The 22,072-nt window shown below is 43.9% G+C and overlaps 1 protein-coding gene across 10 annotated transcripts in view; it reads left to right on the top strand.

The window, feature by feature from the left end:
* Window positions 1-15,791: 15,791 nt before the first annotated feature.
* USP40 (ubiquitin specific peptidase 40) overlaps window positions 15,792-22,072 on the top strand; it is an 89,034-nt gene continuing 82,753 nt past the window's right edge. For 7 of the 10 annotated variants that reach the window (XR_009735545.1, XR_009735546.1, XR_009735544.1 and 4 more), the window contains exons 1-4: window positions 15,833-15,915; window positions 16,994-17,208; window positions 20,294-20,361; window positions 21,779-21,892. Coding sequence is in view for 6 of the 10 variants with exons in the window: in XM_061412659.1 (XP_061268643.1) it covers window positions 17,013-17,208; window positions 20,294-20,361; window positions 21,779-21,892 (378 nt within the window). In the remaining 4 variants the exon portion in view is untranslated. Of the gene's footprint in view, window positions 15,916-16,993; window positions 17,209-20,293; window positions 20,362-21,778; window positions 21,893-22,072 lie in introns of all 10 variants that reach the window. The other 3 variants (XM_061412663.1, XM_061412661.1, XM_061412658.1) reach the window with 3 other exon arrangements.

The raw sequence follows: 22,072 nt of genomic DNA, 5'->3' as shown, positions 1-22,072 counted from the left end.
TAAAAGCCGTCTCAAGAGAGGGCGTGCATTTAGACATTCATTAAAAAAAAAAAAAAAAGTGACATTCATTGCCAATGATTTACTCAGAAGAAAGATAGTGAGTGCGGAGCATTTGCTGAAACGAAACAGGTAGTAGTATGCTTTCCAGATGAGGTAGTTTTGATCTTTGCCATGGGCAGCAGCATTGTCCTGCAATTCCCTTTCAGAAACAGAATTCTTAAGCAATGCTTTTGGAATCTGATGACTCAGAAAGGCAAAAGGAAAGTAAATTTCAATCAAGTTGGTTTTTCAATTGGTCCCAAAGGAAAATTTGGATTTTTATCTTCAGATTACCAAAGATTCTTTGCCCAGAAAGTGATTGGCATCCCAGATTCCAAGGAAAGATCTGAAGCCCCTTGCCACTGACCTCCTCACTGGCAGTGAACTTGAGGTTGACAGGAGTCTCTACTATGACTGATGTTACTGAAATCAACTTAAAAACACAATTAAATTTATATATACATATTCGTCTGGCTAAAATTATGAACACTGACCATACTACATGTTGGTGAACACACGGAAAAGCTGGACCTCTCATAGACTGCTGGCGAGACTATACAGTATTTTGGCAGATTCTTAAAAAGATAAATATATCGAACGCCATATAACCCAGCAGATAAATATATTCAATGCCATATAACCTATCATTCATAGGTATTTATCCATGAGAAAAGAAGGCATACCATTACCAGTAAAACTGGGTGTGCCTCCTGGTAAGCGTTGAGCCAAAAGATACAACCAGGCCAAGATCATAAGAAAGAAGGATTTATTACTTGCAGCAAGTAATGAGAAAACTGGAGATTTTGCCCCAAACCGTGTCTCCCCAACAGCCAAACTGGGGAAGCTTCAAGCTAAAGGTACATGCATATTCACAAAGGGGCACGAGCAGAGAATTTAGCATAGAATTGAAGCCAAGGTCAACACTCTGAGTTGACTGATGTCAGAAGAGGTCAACATGGTTATTCCTTACTCCACGTGGTGGGGACCTTGGCTCCTTCAGAACTCAGAGATAAGTATCAGAATGTTCTGTCTACCCCTTGAGGAGGAACACGGAGTGTTTTATGGTTAAACTATTATATCTTGGCTGCTTTTCCTTTGCGCCTTCATCCCTACACTTCCCTTAATTCATTATTGACTGGGGCATTTTTGCAGAAACTAATGCCTGCGGCCAGTGATTTGTTATGTAACTGACATTGATACGTCTCTGGTCATTAATGTTCCATAACAGAAAACAAAATTCTCCAAGCCAGGCTTCAGCATTACGTGAACCATGAAATTCCAGATGTTCAAACTGGTTTTAAAAAAGGCAGAGGAAACAGAGATCAAATTTCCAACATCCGCTGGATCATTTAAAAAGCAAGAGAGTTTCAGAAAAACATCTATTTCTGCTTCATTGACTATGCCAAAGCCTCTGACCCTGTGGATCACAATAAACTGTGAAAAATTCTGAAGGAGATGGGAATACCAGACCACCTGACCTGCCTCTTGAGAAACCTATATGCAGGTCAGGAAGCAACAGTTAGAACTGGATACAGAACAACAGACTGGTTCCAAATAGGAAAAGGAGTACATCAAGGCTGTATATTGTCACCTTGCTTATTTAACTTATATGCAGAGTACATCATGAGAAACGCTGGGCTGGAGGAAGCATAAGCTGGAATCAAGATTCCCGGGAGAAATATCAATAACCTCAGATATGCAGATGACACCACCCTTATGGCAGAAAGGGAAGAAGAACTAAAGAGCCTCTTGATGAAAGTGAAAGAGGAGAGTGAAAAAGTTGGCTTAAAGCTCAATATTCGGAAAACTAAGATCATGGCATCCAGTCCCATCACTTCATGGCAAATAGATGGGGAAACAGTGGAAACAGTGGCTGACTTTATTTTTGGTGGCTCCAAAATCACTGCAGATGGTGACTGCAGCCATGAAATTAAAAGACGCTTACTCCTTGGAAGGAAAGTTATGACCAACCTAGATAGCATATTCAAAAGCAGAGACATTACTTTGCCAACAAAGGTACATCTAGTCAAGGCTATGGTTTTTCCAGTGGTCATGTATGGATGTGAGAGTTGAGCTGTGAAGAAAGCTGAGCTCCGAAGAATTGATGCTTTTGAACTGTGGTGTTGGAGAAGACTCTTGAGAGTCCCTTGGACTGCAAGGAGATCCAACCAGTCCATCCTAAAGGAGATCAGTCCTGGGTGTTCATTGGAAGGACTGATGTTGAAGCTGAAATTCCAATACTTTGGCCACCTGATGCGAAGAGCTGACTCACTGGAAAAGCCCCTAATGCTGGGAAAGATTGAGGGCAGGAGGAAAAGGGGACGACAGAGGGTGAGATGGTTGGATGCCATCACTGACTCAATGGACATGAGTTTGGGTAAACTCCAGGAGTTGGTGATGGACAGGGAGGCCTGGCATGCGGTTCATGGGGTAACACAGAGTTGGACATGACTGAGCGAATGAACTGAACTGAACTGAACAGAAAACATATTACTTTGTCTCCTGTTAATCAAGTGTTTATTAATTACTGGGCTATCAATAATCATGTGTTTATTAATCAGGGCTTCCCCAATGGTTCAGACAGTAAAGAATCTGCTGGCAGTGTGCAAGACCCAGGTTCAATCCCTGGGTTGGGAAGATCCCTGGAGAAGGGAATGGCAACTATAAGGTAAAGGAACTAGAGAAGATGAGGTTCAGAAAAAGAACAACACTGGCACTTTACAGAAACACATCACCTTTAATGAGGCAAGAAGGGGCAGCAGTCAGATTAGTGAGCTGCTGCACTAAGTCAAGAAGAGAGTAGATATATATAGAAAACATATACATGTGGAGATACATCGTTTTGAGGGGGTCTGTTTTTCCTCATGATTATTTTTGATTGGTTAGCTTTCAACAACTGGGGCAAGAAATTCCTGAGACCGACTGAAGACTGGGATCGGCTGGAAGCTGAATGTAATCAATCTTAACGTCCATTCCTTTCTTCAGGGGAAAAAGTTCTTTATTCTGTATAGAATGGTGGGGAGGACCTGGAGGGGAGTTTTTTACTCCAGGCTATTTTGAGAGGCAGAGACATTACTTTGCCAACAAAGGTACATCTAGTCAAGGCTATGGTTTTTCCAGTGGCCATGTACGGATGTGAGAGTTGGACTGTGAAGAAAGCTGAGCGCCGAAGAATTGATGCTTTTGAACTGTGGTGTTGGAGAAGACTCTTAAGAGTCCCTTGGACTGCAAGGAGATCCAACCAGTCCATCCTAAAGGAGATCAGTCCTGGGTGTTCTTTGGAAGGAATGATGCTAAAGCTGAAACTCCAGTACTTTGGCCACCTCATGCAAAGAGTTGACTCGTTGGAAAAGACTCGGATGCTGGGAGGGATTGGGGGCAGGAGGAGAAGGGGACGACAGAGGATGAGATGGCTGGATGGCATCACTGACTCCATGGACGTGAGTTTGAGTGAACTCCGGGAGTTGGTGATGGACAGGGAGGCCTGGCGTGCTGCGATTCATGGGGTCGCAAAGAGTCGGACACAACTGAGCGACTGAACTGAACTGAACTGATTTTGAGCCTTGTAGCTTTCCTTCATTCCAGACCCTAAGGAATATATAAAAAGAGAAAGAGGGATAGGTGTTGTCAATGTTCAGGGCTTCTTCGTGCTGGTAAATGAGGGTCGGGGGTTAGTGGTCTGGGAGGAAGGAAGTAAGGCCTGTAGTGTTGATTTTCTATCCTAGCTGCCGGGGTCTCAAGCAGAAGAACAGTCTTGACTTGATCTTGAGAAATGGCTTGGATTCGGTTCTGGAGGAATCTCTGGAAAAGATTAAACAAACAAGGTCCAAATGTGAATAGGAGGATAATAAATATGAATGGTCTGAGAAGGGGCAAAACCCAAGGCATCCAGTTCCAATCCATCAACCATGACTGCCAGGAGTTGCTTAATCTCTGGCCAAATCGAGAGGCTCGATCTGTAAGGTTTTTTTGCAGCTCCCTGGACAACACCCAACTGGTTAACATAGAAGCAGCAAGATTTGTCCAGAAAAAGGCACAAACCTCCCTTTTCTTTAGTTAGTAGATCTAATCCCCTTCTATTTTGTAACACTACAGCCGTCAAGGAATCGAGTTGATTTTGGATAGTTATTAGACCTTGGGCTATTTCCTGGAGGCTGTCTGATAGGTCTTTAGATAGTGCCTGGTAGTTTTGGAGAAGGAAATGGCAACCCACTCTAGTGTTCTTGCCTGGAGAATCCCAGGAACGGGGGAGCTGGTGGGCTGCCGTCTATGGGGTCGCACAGAGTCGGACACAACTGAAGTGACTTAGCAATAGCAGCAGTTTTGGATGGAGGTATTTAGGCCGGCAGTTCCTGTTCCAAGTCCAGCCACTATTCCTAGTCCCACTAAGAGGGGAATGAAATGAATGGCTCATTTCATTTGCTTGCAAATGAGAGGAATAGGTAGGGGTTGATCATTGGGGGCTATAAAAATGTTCGGACTGGAATATACCAGGGTGCAGATTCTCGTCCAATTAGTAGGTAAACAGAGGTATGTAAACATCCCACACAAGAAAAACAGGCCAGGTGTCACAATACAACAGCTGAAGTTGATGGCAAAGAGGAGTCGGGGCAGGGGATGGGGTTGATCGTTCGTTCAAGACTGGTCAGGGACCCTGCTAAGGTGGCCCCAGTGATGGAAGATGTGGAGGAGTGTGCTTTGGGAAACCATCCTGTAAAGGTAAAAGAGTGTCCTGTAGGACCAGAAACATTATATACAGCTTTTCCAGTGGCAAAGAGTAAAGTGGAGGTATGGTTACACATGGGTTCAGGGATTATGCCCACAGGTTGGTCATATGAACTGTTTCAGGAATTTCTAGATACACAAAAAGGAGCTGGTTGTAATAGTGTTACTCTCAGCAATAGGGCCTCTTATTGGAGGTTTTCTGTTGTAGGAGGGAAGGTCAGTGAGTAAAGATTCTAAGAGTTTGTCCAAATTCCAGATTTGGTCATTAGTGTGAAGATATTTAAGATATGGGACAAATAAAGGCTTCCCATGGTATGAGTGGTATACAGATATGTTACCAGTGGTCCAGTCAAGGATGGATGTGGGGTGGGCTGAATCTCCCAGAGATTCCAGATATGTCTCCCAGACATATCCAGCAGTCTTTAGCCAATTGTGGGTTAGAAGCATTAAGGAGAGTTGCGTTAAATTAAGGGTCCGGAATAGATAGTTGAGGTTAGGGTTTTGAAAAAGTTCTTGGGTCAGAGGAAAGAAAGAAGATAAGAAGATGTTAACCAACATTTGGGGAAGTGATTATAAGATAGACTACTATGGAGAAGAATTGGATTTCAAAAGGGTAAAAGTTATCAAAGGTTCCCTGCAGCCACAGGGTGAAGATGTAATCTTCAACGTGTTTGAATGTGGATCCTCGAGGACTCTCAACACAGATATCAGCCAGGAGTTGTTTCAGAAATAATCGTAGCGTGAAACCAATAGATTCATCCATCGTCAGCTGGGATTGGTGGGAACCGTGAGAATTTTAGAGTTGTAGGGCCCGTGTGAGAAACTTGATAAGGATTAGTCTGGTGAGCATTCTCATCATTGGGCTGCATAACCTTTTTCAGTCGAGTAATGTGCACCCAGGGGGTGATTTCTTTTAATTTTGCAGTGGTAAGGGTCAGCAGAATTACCATGTAGGGGGATCCTTGCCATTTAGGGGTTAGACCTGAGCGGGACTGAACTGTCATACAGACTGTCTCCTATTTGGAGGGATGAGTATGGGAGATCGGGATCTGGTTGAGGGAGTCGGTTTTTCATATGTTGCCAAAGGGCATCTCGTATCTGGGCAAGTAAGGGAAAAGGAAGGTAGGATGGCAGTTTGGGGCTGTCATGGGAGAGGGTGAGTCCTAAGGGCATTATGGGCCTCCTGTACATGGCCTCGAATGGACTGATATTTAGAGGGTTTTTTGGTAAGGCCCGGACCTTTAAGAGGGCTAAAGGGAGGAGTTTAATCCAACCTTGATGAAGTTCAATTGTTAATTTGGTCGGAGTTTCTTTTAGGACTCGGTTGGCTCTCTCAACCTTACCGGAGGACCAGGGGTGATAAGGAACGTGAAACTTCCAAGGAATTTGAAGGGTTCATGTTGTTGTCAGACTGGAGGGAGGAAGGCATTCCAAACCTGGCGAGGATTTCAGTAAGATTAAGGCGAGCCACAGTAGGGGCTCATTTGTTAGTAGTTGGGAAGTTTCAATACATCCAGAAAATGTATCTACGAAGACTAGAAGGAATTTAACCCTTTTTACGGGTGGCATGTGGGTGAAATCTACCTGCCAGTCTTGTGTGGGAAGATGTCCGTGAATTTGGTGGGTGGGGAAAGGAGGGGGGCGAATGTTAGAATTAGGGTTTGTCCACTGACAAGTGGTACAAATTTGGGTCAGATTATTTAAATAAGTCACATCGTTCTTTGCTCAATAAAGTTCTGAAGGAAAGTCTTAAGTACTTTTGCAGAGGGGTGGAAAGGAGAACGTAAATGTGAAAGTAATGTGTGGGTGTTAGGCTCGTCAATCTGGGCTACAGTAAAGACAGGACTAACAGGCGGCCTGCCACTCTGCCTGTGATCTGCTATGTTGTTATAAAAGGAGATAGGGCCATGTTGCTGATGTCCCCGGCAATGTATTACAGCAGCTTGTTTTGGGAGCTGAGCCACATGGAGGAGTTCAGAAATAATGGATGCATTGAGAATAGGTGTGCCCTTCTGAGTTAGGAATCCCTTCTCCCTCCAGATTATAATGTTAGAATGTAATATGTTATAGACATATTTGGAGTCCGTGTAAATGTTTACCTTTTGGTCTTTGGCTAAGGTCAAAGCTTGTGTAAGAGCTATCAGTTCAGCCTACTGTGAGGATGTGTGAGCTGGGAGTGCGGCTTTGATGAGGCGGGGGGGTATAACTTTGTCAGGCTGTCCCTGGACTATAGTGTGAAAGAAAAGTGAAAGTGAAGTTGCTCAGTCGTGTCCAACTCTTTGCGACCCGTGGACTGTAGCCCACCAAACTCCTCCGTCCATGGGATTCTCCAGGCAAGAATACTGGAGTGGGTTGCCATTTCCTTCTCCAGGGGATCTTCCCAACCCAGGGGTCGAACCTAGGTCTCCCACATTGCAGGCAGACACTTTAACTTCTGCACCACCAGGGAAGCTGGACTATAGTGTATCCAGCCCCAAATGGGGCTTCTTTCTGGGAACTGCCATCTGTGAACCAGGGTGGGACTGTGGGGTCAACCATAGGCTGATTGGTTATATGTTCAAAGGGATTAAGTGTCATATCTAAGGTCTGAACACAGTCATGAGATACGCGTTCTGCTTCTGGATCTGGTGTAGGGAGTAAGCTAGCAGGATTAAGAGATTTACAAGGCATAAAAGAAAAGGATGGGTCGAGGAGGTGTGCATGGAGGATCTGTAGTCCAGCAGGGGGCAGAGAAAGGAAAGCCCGGTGAGAGAGTAAATCTTTGAAGGAATGAGGAGAGTATACCTTTAAAGGAGTGTTTCGAGTTAGTTTTTGGGCTTCAGGTATTAAGAAGGTAGTTGCAGCTAAGGCCTGGAGACGAGGTGGCCATCCGAACGTGATGAGATCAAGTTGTTTGAATAAGTAAGTTAGAGGTCCCCACATGTCCCCTCGTTTTTGGCACAGAATCCCTAAGGCGTGTCCTTGTTGAGAATGTACAAAAAGGAAAAAGGCCGGAGGGTTCCCTGGGAACCCAGAAAGGACGATAGTCTATGGTGCCCTAGAGTACAGTCTGAGCTTACCTGGGCTACTGGGTCAGTGAGAATTCGTGGTGGATGGAGGGAGGTCGAATGGCAAAAGGCCTCTGTCCTGGAGCTGGTTGGTCTCGCGAAAAAGAGAGTGGAAAGAAAAGAGGAAGAGAGAGAAAGAGAGAGAGAGGCCAATATTCCTCAGGGTACATGGAAAACCAATAAAGTCCTTACACAGGGCTTGTACCGCTCACGAGGGCGCAGGGGTCCTCTCGAGGAGGTCTTGAAAGCCCGGTGGCAAAGTGAGCTCAGCAGGTTTCCATGCTCAGAAGAGCTGGCCATGGAGAATGAGAACGAGAAGGAACCCCAGGCTCCTGGGTTTCGGCACCAAAAATGTAAGGTAAGGGAACTAGAGAAGGCGAGGTTCAGAAAAAGAATGAGACCAGCACTTTACAGGAACGCATCATCTTTAATGAGGTGAGAAGGGGCAGCAGTCAGATTAGTGAGCTGCTGCGCTAAGTCAAGAGAGTAGATATATATAGAAAACAGGTATATGCCCTGATACATCGTTTTGAGGGGGTCTATTTTTCCTCATGATTATTTTTGATTAGTTAGCTTTCAACAATTGGGGCAAGGAATTCCTGAGACCGGTCAGAAACTGAGATCGTCTGGGAGCTGAACGTAATCAATCTTAATATCCATTCCTTTCTTCGGGGGAGAAAGTTCTTTATTCTGTATAGAATGGTGGGGAGGACCCGGAGGGGAGTTTTTTACTCCAGGCTATTTTGAGCCGTGTAGCTTTCCTTCAGCAACCCACTCCCTATTCCTGCCTGGAGAATCCCATGGACAGAAGAACCTGGTGGGCTACAGCCCATGGGGTTGCAAAGAGTCAGACAAGACTGAGCAACTAACACACACATTAAATACTGAGACCTGTTCAAGTGAGACAAACATTGTAGCCAGGTTTAAGGCCAAAAATGGCTCTTCTTATGTCAAGAAAGCCATGCCTTGTTCCCTCTTTCTGGGGACGCCCTACCCTATCTACATGCAATGCTTCCTGTATTTTTAATTTTCTGTATATTATGATGTTTGGGCATCTTGAAAACCCTTCTGGCTGAGGAGAAACTACCCCCCCATGGGCTGGTCAATTCTCAGACAGCATAAGGCCCAGCTGGGAGCATGCCTTTGATATGCAGAAACAAACCAATCCAGAGCCATAAGTGGCACCATTTCCCTGCCTTCACCATCCTAGGAACAAGGACCAGGCAACCAGAGACCAACCTTATAACACAGAGCCTGTAAAAATCATTCAGATTTGCCAGTCCTAATCTGTTTGCCCTTCCCTGTCTTGTCTTTCCACAAAAACTCCAGTAATGGCCATGGCCTCCTGACCAAACCTGGTGCTTCTCCATATGGCCCTGCATGGGGTGCCATGGCCGTGTCTCTAGGACCTAAGTACAATAAACTTTGTCTGCCTGAGCCTCTCCTTATGCCTGCTAGTGGGGGCGGTGGTGGGTTTAGTCCCTAAGTCACATCGACTCTTTTGCAACCCCACAGACTGTAGCCCTAGACTCCTCAAATTCTGAGAGCCACATTTGTGCACTTTATCATGGGCCAATTTACCTCAATAAGGCTGTTAGGTATCAAGAAATTAACATGAATAGAAGCTCTACGCTCCTATTCTCGTATTTCGAAATAGTTTTGTTCTCCCTACTTGGAGCCCGCCGTGGGCAAAGTTTGACTGTGTTACAGAGGCTGCTGCATGGTCTGTAGGTGGTTGAAGACAGTGACTCTTAAACAACTTAGGTCAGGATCCCCAGCGATATTTTACATAAACACTGCAACTCAGAACAGAAGTCCCCAGTTACTTGTGGGTTTGCTGAAAATACTACATGGAAAATTCCCGAAATAAACAATTCCTAAGTTTTCAACTGTGCACCAATCTGAGCAGTGTGATGAAATCTTGTACTATCCCACTCTGTCCTGCTGGGGGATAAATCATCTGGTCAGAGAATCCATGCTGTACACACGTGTATACACTACCTGCCTATCAGTCACCTAGCAGCCAGTTTGGGTTATCAGATACACCATTGTTGTTCTGCAGTATTTATTTTCAAATAACCCTTGTGTAATAATGGCTCCAAAGTGCAAGAATAGTGATGCTGACCATTTGGATATTCTCTAACTGTGCCTCATTTACAAATAAACTTTATCATAGATACATACACAGAGGAAAGAACATTGTTCAGGGTTCCGTGCTATCCACAGTGTTAGGCATCCACTGGGGATCTTGGAACATATACTCCCCAGACAAGGGAGAACCTGCTTATTTAACTTATATGCAGAGTTCATCATGAGAAATGCTGGGCTGGAGGAAGCACAAGCTGGAATCAAGATTGCTGGGAGAAATATCAATAACCTCAGACATGCAGATGATACCACCCTTATGGCAGAAAGCAAAGAACTAAAGAGCCTCTTAATGAAAGTGAAAGAGGAGAGTGAAAAAGTTGGCTTAAAGCCCAACATTCAGAAAACTAAGATCATAGCATCTGGTCCCATCACTTCATGGCAAATAGATGGGGAGACAGTGGAAACAGTGGCTGACTTTATTTTTGGTGGCTCCAAAATCACTGCAGATGGTGACTGCAGCCATGAAATTAAAGGACGCTTACTCCTTGGAAGGAAAATTATGACCAACCTAGACAGCATATTCAAAAGCAGAGACATTACTTTGTCCACAAAGGTCCTTCTAGTTGAGGCTATGGTTTTTCCAGTGGTCATGTATGGATGTGAGAGTTGAACTATAAAGAAAGCTGAGCACCAAAGCATTGATGCTTTTGAACTGTGGTGTTGGAGAAGACTCTTGAGAGTCCCTTTGACTGCAAGGAGATCCAACTAATCCATCCTAAAGGAAATCAGTCCTGGGTGTTCATTGGTAGGACTGATGTTGAAACTGAAATTCCAATATTTTGGCCACCTGATGTGAAGAGCTGACTCATTTGAAAAGCCCCTGATGCTGGGAAAGATTGAAGGTGGGAGGAGAAGGGGACAACGGAGGATGAGATGGTTGGATGGCATCACCGACTCAATGGACATGGGTCTGGGGGACTCTGGGAGATGGTGATGGACAGGGAGGCCTGGCAGGCTGCAGTTCATGGGGTCACAAACAGTCGGACACTACTGAGTGACTGAACCGAACTGACTACACAATGGTGCATCTATGTTTCAGAAACAAAAGTTCAACATAACAACCTTTACTCTTACTACTCTGATTTTTTTTTATTCAATCCAATCCTATCTCTTCTACATTTCTGTTTTTAAACATTCATTAATATATGGCTGCAAGTGGACTTTCTCTGGTTGCGGCAGGTGGGGGTTACTCTTCATTGCCGTGTGCGGGCTTCTCACAGAGGTGGCTTCTCTTGCGGAGAACAGGCTCCAGGTGCACAGACCGCACTAGACGTGGCTTGCAGGCAGGTTCTGTAGCTGTGGCTCCCAGGATTAACTGCTCCAGCTGCTCCGGGGCATGTGGAATCTTTCTGGACCAGGGATCAAACCCACGTTGCCTGCACTGGCAGTCAGATTCTTGACCACTGGATCACCAGGGGAGTCCTTTCTCTCTCTTTAAACGCTGATCACAATCCCCTCTGAATAGATTTTATAACTCACTAATAAGACATAAGCTTTAGTATGAAAGATTCTGGCTTATAGTATTGGGTATAGATCAATATAGTAAATATATCAAGTAACACAACGTATACAGGGAAACAAAGAATACTGATAAATAAAACTGCAAGTTTTTCAGGCCAGGGTCCTGGTTTTTTCCCTGCCTTCAACCATTTGTGGCAAAAATCCCAAAGAATGTGCAAAAGTAACCATGAGCCTCAGAATAGTTGGCCCCCAAAAATGAACACTTTCATAAGTGAGTCCCCAAACATCTATGGGATCTCTGGGGGACTTCTGGCTGGGGTGGGCCTCTGGGTGTGATGTCTGCATCAGCAGGCCCTGCTCACGATGCCCATGGGCAGCACCAAGGGGAAAGTGGATAGCAGAAGAGAAACTTTCACCAGGCCCAGAATCAGGAACCTTAGAGCTAGAGTTTTGAGGTCAGCTAACCTTTCAAATTGTGGTGCTGGAGAAAACTCTTGAGAGTACCTTGGACTTCCAGGAGATCAAACCAGTCAATCCTAAATAAAGGAAATCAACCCTGAATACTCATTGGAAGCTCCTATACTGAGGCTACATGATGGGAAAAGCCAACTCATTGGAAAAGACCCTGATGCTGGGAAAGATTGAAGGCAAAAGGAGAAGGGGGTGACAGAGAATGAGATGGCATCACCGACTCAATGGACAGGAGTTTGAGCAAACTCTAGGAGATAGTGAAGGAGAAGGAAGCCCGGTGTGCTGCAGTCCAGGGAGTCACACAGAGTCGGACATGACTTCGCAACTGAACACACACAACACAACCTGGTGGGCTCCAATCCATGGACTAAAAACTCCTCACCTTCTCTCACCCGGGTCCCTCCCTCAGCTGACCAAGGAGGAAACACAGCGGTTTAGCGCCTCAGAAACTGTGCCCTGTCATGAGGAATCTGAGGGATCATATATTAATAGAATGTTGCATCCTTCTTCCTCTTGCATTGTCTCAAAAACAGTCATAACTGCTGTCAGGTAGCCTGGTAATTGGGTCTGTTTGTTTCTGGTTTATTGCACTGCCACCTCCTTTCTGAAATGCAAAAAGCTACCAATGGTGGTCTGAAGAGAGCATAGTGAAGGACAAGATGTATTTAGCATGGAGTAAGAGGGTAGTAAGTGCAGGATGTAGTTTTGAGGAAAGCAAATTAGTTACCGATTATAAATTAGGAACACTTAAAGTAAAAACTAGGAATAATCAGGTCTGCTCAAGGTTCTTTTAGTCTTCTTTGTTCTCAAGAAAGGGAAAGAAAAAAAGAAAAATTCATTACTCTTTTTTTCCTTTTCACTGTTATAGGATCAGTGGTTAAGAGCACAGCTCCTAGAGCCAGATCAACAGGGTTCAAGTCTTGGTTTGAGATTTACTTGCTGTGTCACTTTGCAGAAACTATTTACCTCTCAGTACCTCAGTTTCCTTATCCATAAAATGGGAATGACATCACTACCCATCTCATGGGAATGTTATGAGAATTAAATGAGATAGTGTTTGGAAACCCTTTGCACCTGCCTGGCACAGAATAAATGCTCACACTTTAAAAAAGCATCATTAATCTTCCTTGAGCAGCACTTTACCTGCTAAAAACACTTGGGTGAAACTTTTATGGCCCAGAGTCTAGTCAACGGCTTTAAAGATCCAACTTCAATTCTCTGTCGAGCAAATAAAAGATTTAAATTTTCACCATAAACTAAAAAGCCACATTGTTGTTCAGTCGCTAAGTCATGTCTGACTCTCTGTAACCCCATGGACTACAGCATGCCAGGCTTCCAAGTCCTTCACTCTCTCCCAGAGCTTGCTCAAACTCATGTCCATTGAATCGGTGATGGTATCCAACCATCTTATCCTCTGTCGTCCCATTCTCCTCCTGCCTTCAATCTTTCCCAGCATCAGGGTCTTTTTCAATGAATCGCCTCTTCGCATCAGGTGGCCAAAGTATTGGAGCTTCAGCTTCAGCATTAGTCCTTCCAATGAATATTCAGGGTTGACTTCCTTTAGGATTGACTGGTTTGATCTCCATATGTTAGTGTTATTAATGAAAATGCAACTAATATTTTTAGTGTGGACTGCTGCAGGGGCTACAGGGCAGATAGGGTTCAATCTCTGTCTTGGAGATACTGACAAAAAGAGCGTATCTGACTTTGTCAGAGACACGGGTTACAAGAGAGGAGCATATCATCCTGAAGCCTGAATGAAAGGGAAGGTCATACCTTGTTTAGAGAGCTCTGAAAATTTTAAGATGGAAATTTCAGATGGATGATTTAGAGCTTGAGATGGTCTTATAATGAAGGAGGGATTTCCTGGTAGCTCAGCTGATAAAGAATCCGCCTGCAATGAGGAAGACCTGGTTTCGATCTCTGGGTTGGGAAGGTCCCCTGCAGAAGAGAAAGGCTACCCACTCCAGTATTCTGGCCTGGAGAATTCCACAGACTGTATAGTCCATGGGGTCGCAAAGAGTCAGACACAACTGAGCGACTTTCATTTTCACCTTATAATGAATGGAGTGACAAGGATCTGGGAGGGTGGATGTCCCTTTCAGTGAGGACACAATTCAGGTCACAGCAGCAGAAAGGCATATGGCATATTTGGAAGCACTTTAACTGGAGAATAGTTGAGTCATAAGAAATACAGTATGAAGAGTGTTTGGACCTGGAGGAGTTTCTGCAGTAGATACCAAGGAATCACCAAAGCCTCTTTGGTAAAGAAACATAAGCTTGGGGTGAGCTTCCGATGATCTCATAGTGACATGCAGGATGGGCTGGATAAAGCAGCAGTCCACCCTAAAAGGTTGTCATCCTCAAGTGGATGAGACTTAATGAGAAAGGATCTGACAGGAAGAGAGGGAACCATGGAACAAGCATTGCCCAGACAATACTCTGAGTCACAAATGATTTGCTTCATGCGGAAAAGATGAAATTTCAAATACAGCTCCAAGACCTGGAAATGACAGTGGTGTTAATAAACCATTCATTCATTTAACACATATCTATTAAGATCATATACTGAGCCAGTCACTGTTGAGATGGCAGGGATAGAGCTGGGCACAAGGGTGAGCTTGTATCCTCAGGAGCTAATCTTCCAGGGCTCATTCTTGAACTGAGAATGGAAATTTGAGGAATATTTACTCAAATTTGAGGAAAAGGGAAATGAAGCACAGAAGGCAAAGAAGAAACGACCAAAAGGCAGTAAGGGAAGTGGCAGAATAGAGTGCCTCAGAGCCAGGGAGGACAGTCACAAAGAGGAGGCTGCCAAGAGAAATGAGACTTGAGAACCAGCAATTCCCACTGTGGTTTCCTGGGCTAGACCTTCAGCCTGCTAGCTGGTTCTCTGCCTCCAGTGCTTTCCCTCTTGACCATCCTGAACACGGCAACCACGGAAATGTCCCTCCTGTGTTCCAAACACAAATCCCTCAGGCTGGCATTCACTTTGATTCCTGCCTTGTGACTCCGTCTATCACTATTGCTGTTCTCAATCTCTGAAACCTTTAGCTTAAGTCAAAATGATTTTCTCTCCGTCTGCCTCATTCGTTCTTGGATGGAAGCTGGATCGGACAGGAGATGCCAGAAGAGCCAAAAAAAACAACAACAACCCTATCAAAATAGCCCACCAAACATGCTCAAGCGGGCAAAAGAGCATGATTTTGAGGTATTTTTAGTGTACCTTTGGGTATGAGGGTCTTCCCTGGTGACTCAGACAGTAAAGAATCTGCCCACAGTGCAGAAGACCCAGGTTCCATCCCTGGGTTGGGAAGATCCTCTAGAGAGGGGAATGGCAACCCAGTCCAGTATTCTTGCCTGGAGAATCCTATGGACAGAGAAGCCTAGAGGGCTGCAGTCCATAGGCAAATAGGGTCCGACACAAAAGTTGGACACGACGGAGCGACTAACACTTTCCTCTTTCCTTTCTTGGATATGAGAGTTGGTGCAGACAAAACAAATACTGAGGACGTTATAAAGGATCAAAGTTATGTGGAACACTTTTCACTGGAGATACACTTGTAAAATGTCTTTGAAAGTACACTGCACCCTTGAAGCTCTACACAAATATTTCCAAGGTTGAAGTAACCTAGCATTAGCCAAGCCAAAAGACAAGCGATCTTTGTATTCTCTAACTAATATGAGTTACGAACAGCAATAAATATAAAACTTTTAAAAAGCGAGTGAATGAGTGGCCGCCTGATCCAGCGAACCCGCGAAACCGCCAGTAGGCTAGAAGCGAACACCGTCCATCATACCAGACGGCCGAAATCTCGGCGCAAAAGGACTACATTACCCACGAGATCCTGCGCGGCGGGCCAGCTGTCCCGCAGGGCATCCTGGGAGAAGTAGTCCCCGCGTTCCATAAATTGCCCACGCACGGAGCGGCGGGAGAACTGCATACGCCATCATGGTGGCGCCCCGTTGCTGCGCGTTGTTTCGCTTCGAGTTTTGTCCGGGGCGGGGGTCTGGGCTTTAGGCTGTAAGTGGGGTCGACGGCCGGGGGTCTCGGGAGGGACGAGGCGGGCGTAGGGACTGTGTGGGCGGCACGGCCTGAGGGGGGCGAGGCGAGAGGGTGCTCGGGCCGGCCCCGAGATGGGGTGTCCTCCTGGCGTGGGGATCTGCGGTTCCGCGCCGCGGGGACCTCTTCCGTCTCGCGCCCGTAGGCTCCGCGGTGGCTTGGAAGGACTTGAGGGCTTGGCCTCGGCTGTGGCGTGGGGGAGACCGGAATCCAGACCACGCGCTCGAGGCCACACTTTCACGTTCCATTTTTTTTGTGTGCTTTTTTTTCTGAGGAACGGATTGAAAAGAAAAATAATTTTATTTCAGCGTTTCCTGTCACTTTGGGCTAGGCCCTTTGCGTTTCTCATCTTCCAAGGAACCCTTCTCCACACTCGATGTGAGTGAGACCTTGAGCGGATGCTTGACGTCCCAGGAGCTAATATCGAGATCACTCGATAAATATTGTGAGCCTTTGAGGCCCGACGACTTAAATGGCATTTTATTCCCCCAGTGAAACTCCGGGCTGTCCAGCTTTGGGGCCGGTATTAAATTCCTGTAGGGATTAATTTGTTCCGTTTAACTTTTTTAGCTGACCCAATCTGGTACAAGGAGTGTGAGAAGCAGAGATTTGGGGAAGTGATTCACAGTCCCCAGGCTCTTGTCAACGCTCAGAATCTAGGATTGACTTTGCCACCTCAGCGGATTAGGTGTATTGATGGTTTTTTTTTTTTTCTTTTTTCACTAGTGATATCAGTATGCCTTAAAAAAAAAATAGCCGTCATTTATTGTGGGCTAATAAATGCCTTTCTTTCATTATTTGATTTTTTTTTTTAAATGACCCTGCATGACAGTTATCCCATTTTTGCATGGAACGCAGGTTAAGGAACTCACCCAAGGTCACACAGGTAGTGTGGAACTGGGATGAAAAAAATTCAGGTCTTGCTGCCTCCAAAGCCCAGACTTCTTAAGGAGCAACTTAAAATCTCCCAAGGGGGAGATGTGGGGAAATTCTGTTTTAAAAATAAAGACATCTATATAACATGTCATATTTTTTTAAGGGTAGTATTTAGTTTCACAATGTTTGGGGACCTATTTGAAGAAGATTATTCCAGTGTGTCAAATAATAATGGAAAAGGGAAGAGATTAAAGACCAAAGCTTTGGAGCCACCTGCTCCTAGAGAATTCACCAATTTAAGTGGAATCAGAAATCAGGGTGGAACCTGTTACCTCAATTCCCTTCTTCAGACTCTTCATTTCACACCTGAATTCAGAGGTATGATATGTTACATGCATTTGGCTAGTAATATGTACCCTCATCTCTACATGTAATTAATCATGCAGAATCACAAGTAGATGAATTATTTTAAATGTGTATTCCACAGTATGTGTTCATTGTTCCTATGAGGGACATAAATTGGTAATTCTCTGCAGAGAAATGTGAAGCTTAGATTATGAATATTTTCTGTATGATCACAGTAATGTTCAGTAACAAACTAAAAAGCAATGTATTTCTTTTGTAACTCCTTTCTGTAATTTAGAATATGGGGTTTCCCTGGTGGCTCAGGCGTAGAGAATCTGCCTCCCAGTGCAGGAGATGCAGGTTTGATCCCTAGCTGGGGAAGATCCCCTAGAGAAGGAAGTGGCAACTCATTCCAGTATTTTTCCCTGAGAAGTCCCATGGACAGAGGAGCCTGGGGGGGCTACAGCCCATGGGGTGGCAAGAGGGTTGGACCCGACTTAGAGACTAAATAGCGTAATTTAAAATACAACGTTAAAGACAGTTTTGTCATGAGGGCCAGTCTTCATTATTGTTTCAGTATTTGTATTTTTTTATCTTCTCAAAGTAATAAACACTTAAACCACAGTTACTCAATGCAGTTACATGCTTCTCTTTGGAGTGGGGAGGTGTCATATTAATTCATACAAACTACAGTCATTTATCTGCAATTCTGAAATCCAGAACATTCTAACAGCGTGATCTAATAATCTGAACCTGTTTGGCCTCAGACCTTGACCTGATGTGAAACTGTTTCTAGTCTTAATTATCTCACGTGGGTCATACATTTGTTACAGGAATATTAAGGTTAACATTGGTTAATAGATACTATTAGTCCCACACTCTCCTGGGGATGTAATGTTAACATACATAACCCTTTGTTCATAATAACTTTCTAAAATCTGGAAATTCTGAATTCCAGAGATACAGGGTGTTAGATTACAGACCATGTGCAAGGAATAGAAACCCAGTCAAAATAGTTCAATTAACAGATTTTCTTTAAGAATCTAGGGGGAATCTCCTGGAAACCACCTACAGGAAGCTACCTTACCTCCTTGGACCCTTGATTCCTTGCCCCTGTTTTTCTCCACATGTTTGTCCCCAAATCCCTTTGCCAACTAGCTTCCTCTGTAGCGATGTCAGTCTTAACATTCTTCTACCTTCACATGGCCTTGGAGGGTCCCAGCTACAAAGCTCCATGACTGTAGCTTAGCTCCTCACATGTCTCCGTATTCTGAGGATAGACATCCTGGCTTGTATTCACTATCTCACCCTCTTCCCACCACTACCAAATGTAGCAAAGTTTTGTGATGTTTTTTGTTGTTTCTAAGCTTACAAAGACTTCCTGCCTTCAGAGATTTCGTGTGTAATTATCATCAACCCCTTCCTAGGCCCTTCTAATGGTTTGAATTGAATTTGGGATTTAAGAGTGTTGGTTCTCATCTTGGACTCCATCCACTCCATCAGAATATCCCCCCCAATGCATTCAGTAATTCCACCGTTAAAAGTTTGCAAAATGAATAAGCAGATTCTTACAGAGGTTAAATCTTTCCTAAGTTTTAGTATAATTGAAATTAAAAGAGCAACTTGAAGTAGATAATTAGCCTTTAAAAGAGACTATATAATTGATTAACTTTGCTGTACTGCAGAAACTAACACAACATTGTTATATAGTTGTATATAAATCAACTATACTCAATAAAAATATAAAAATAAAAAATATTTTCATAAATAATCCAAAAAGCCTGAGAAAGATGATTGTTTTGGAAGGCAAGCAGGTCGCTGAGAGTACCGCTAAGCAAGGATAGGACTGAAAACCCCAGGCTCTCCTCCAGCAAAGCAGGTGGCTGGCCAAGCACATGGGTTGACATGTGAGTGTGACTTGTGCACTTGTAAGGCTTAGCATGAATCCTGATGCTCATTGATGGGGAAGTGTAATTTGGAAAAGGGTAAGGACTGACAGAATGAAGGGAAACTTTGGAATCCTTTTTAAAGGAGCAGAACTAGCTTTGGTTCCCCTGTACTCCCAGGTCAGTGTAGCTGGGAATAGTAGGAGATGATTGTAAAAGTCTCTCTATGGTTTTTATGATTTAACCTTTGTGTATACAACCTTCATATTTTTTGCTTTTCCAATTCCTGCTGGGAACTCAGGGAGAATGTAACAGTAATCAATAAGGCAGTAGTGGTTTTCAGTGTAAGACAATCTGTTCCATCCCTTCTCCCTCAAGTAAATCAGAGTCTCCCAGTAGGAGTTCCTGTCTGAATACAGACTTCCCAACGATTCAAATGTGCCGCATTCGATGGCATTCCTAGACACTGAATTAAAAGAAAATGCTGGAGACCAGCAGTGGGTTACCAACTTTTCTTTTCCAGGTAAGCTCACTGCCATCTGCTATTACCCCTGATGCAGAAAAGATATTTTCTTACCAAAAAAGAGAAAGGCATAATCTCAGAGTTAAAGGTGCTCCTCCTTATGAAAGAATGGTTGGCATTCTCACTTGTGGCTTGTAAGTGTTGTAATCCTATTAAATATTTCCTAATTCTACTTTTGTGGCCTTTGGAACCCATTGCCATAGGCAGTCGGAAGCCACCAAAGATTTATGGTGTTGCAGGGTTTTTAATTGTATGATTTTCCTTTTACAGCTCTCTCATATTGAAACCTTAGCTTCCACTTTATAGTCCGTGGTTAAAAGTAGTGTTGTTGCTGTTGTTTAGTCACTAAGTCCTGTCCTACTCCTTCACAGCCCCATGGACAGTAGCCCACAGGCTTCTCTGTCCATGGGATTTCCCAGGCAAGAATACTGTAGTGGGTTGCTGTTTCCTTCTCCAGGGAATCTTCCTGACCCAGGATTAAACCTGCATTTCCTGCATTGGCAGGCAGATTCTTTACCACTGAGCCACCAGGGAAGCCCCAAAATAAAGCTACCAGAAAGCAAAATGTGTGGTCTAGGGATATAAATGTTGTCATAATCTTATTTCTGAATCTTTAGCTGATTTTAACTGGTTGCCTTGGCTTTCTAAAACAGTTTTCAAAAAATGAAATAATGTCATTTACATCTCTTGATTCTACTTTTTTGTTTAGAAGCTTTATTCTCTCTTGGCCTGGAAGAGCTTGGTTCGTTAGAGGACAAGGATAAACCTGATGCAAAGGTATTAAATCCATGATTTACAAGGGATTTTTGAAATATTAAGGAGATGGTTTAATGAAAGAATTAAATTCCTTATTCGTAGAAATCAGTAATTTTATTAATTACCAAATTATAATCTTTATTTTAGAAAGCACTTTGCCCTGTACCTTACTGGTAAGGGAATTTCCCTTCCAGAGAATTGCTTTCCAATTGTAATGCTGCTATTGTTTTATAGACAGCCTCACTCTCCCCTGAGGAGATACTTGCAAATCATCCACACCAAAAACCACTACCAAAAAACCCACTTAATGCACTTACATGTAGCAAGAACAAAAACAGAGACCAGTATTCTCTCAGTCTGGTATTCTGGAGATAAACTGAGGAATTGGCTTACTATAAGTGCATATCTTGGAGAAGGCAATGGCACCCCACTCCAGTCCTCTTGCCTGGAAAATCCCATGGACGGAGGAGCCTGGTAGGCTGCAGTCCATGGGGTCGCTAAGAGTCAGACACGACTGAGCGACTTCACTTTCACACTTCACTTTCATCCATTGGAGAAGGAAATGGCAACCCGCTCCAGTGTTCTTGCCTGGAGAATCTCATGGACGGGAGAGCCTGGTGGGCTGTCATCTCTGGGGTCGCACAGAGTCAGACATGACTGAAGCGACTTAGCAGCAGCAGCAGCAGCAAGTGAATATCTAATCATGTTCCTCCCTTGCTTAAATATCATTCAGAAATTTATCACCCCCAGACTACACTCTGTACTTATCTTAGTAAGAGTTTCATGATCAGCCCAGTGTCTCTCAAACTCTGTGTATGGCAAAGAGCCTGGTTTTTTGTTTTGTTTTTTTCCCAATCTGTTGCAGATCAGACTTTAGTTATAAAGAAATGTTATGACAATGCAAAATTGCTGTAAAGTGTCTGGCATATTCTCACTTTAGATATTAAATCCAGTCTTCAGAGCAGACTCTGAGCAGCATTCTCAGTGTCCCAGCACACACCACAGGGGCAGAATGGGTGTGGTGCCGGCAGGAAGAAAGCAAAGGCAGGGTGCACCGGCCCTGTGAGATTTTTGCGGCTGGAAAGTTTTCCATAGGGAGTATGTCTGTATTTGAGCAGTTTTGGAAAAAGGATGAAATTGTTGGAGAGTTAAGGTCCTGTCAGTCTGTGATTAATTGGGTGGTTTATTAGGGCCAGTTTGGGTTTTAATATTAATCTGTACTATGCCAAGGTAGAGAGTTCCAGGTAGCTAAGAATTGTATTGAATTAGAATTTTCAAAGAAAAATAAATGTGTTCATCCTTCACAGTATCCGTAAATTTTCTCCTGAGTGAACTAAATCGACTAGGAGATAGGAGAACACTAGTACACAGTTCTTTTAAAAATGCCCAGCCAACATTTAAAACATTTAATCTAGGAGCACGTTTGTTTCTCATTCAGGTCCGAATCATACCTTTGCAGTTACAGCGGTTGTTTGCACAACTTCTCCTCTTAGACCAGAAAGCTGTATCCACAGCCGACCTCACTGACAGCTTTGGGTGGACCAGTGATGAGGTACGAAGGTCAGCTTTCCAGGGAAATATTACCAGCAATAAAGAGTGAACACTGGCTTCATGTTATCTAGCTTCCTTTAATTTTATCTTATGGTCTCAGGATAATGTTTAAATATTTACTTCTAATACAACACAATTACAAGCCAGAAATACATTTTAGACATTTGCTGTTACTCAGGAT

This window comes from Bos javanicus, chromosome 3 (assembly GCF_032452875.1).
Source record: "Bos javanicus breed banteng chromosome 3, ARS-OSU_banteng_1.0, whole genome shotgun sequence".
Taxonomy (NCBI): Eukaryota; Metazoa; Chordata; class Mammalia; order Artiodactyla; family Bovidae; genus Bos; species Bos javanicus.
Note: the sequence above shows the minus strand (reverse complement) of the source record. Positions and strands in the feature narration are given on the sequence as shown.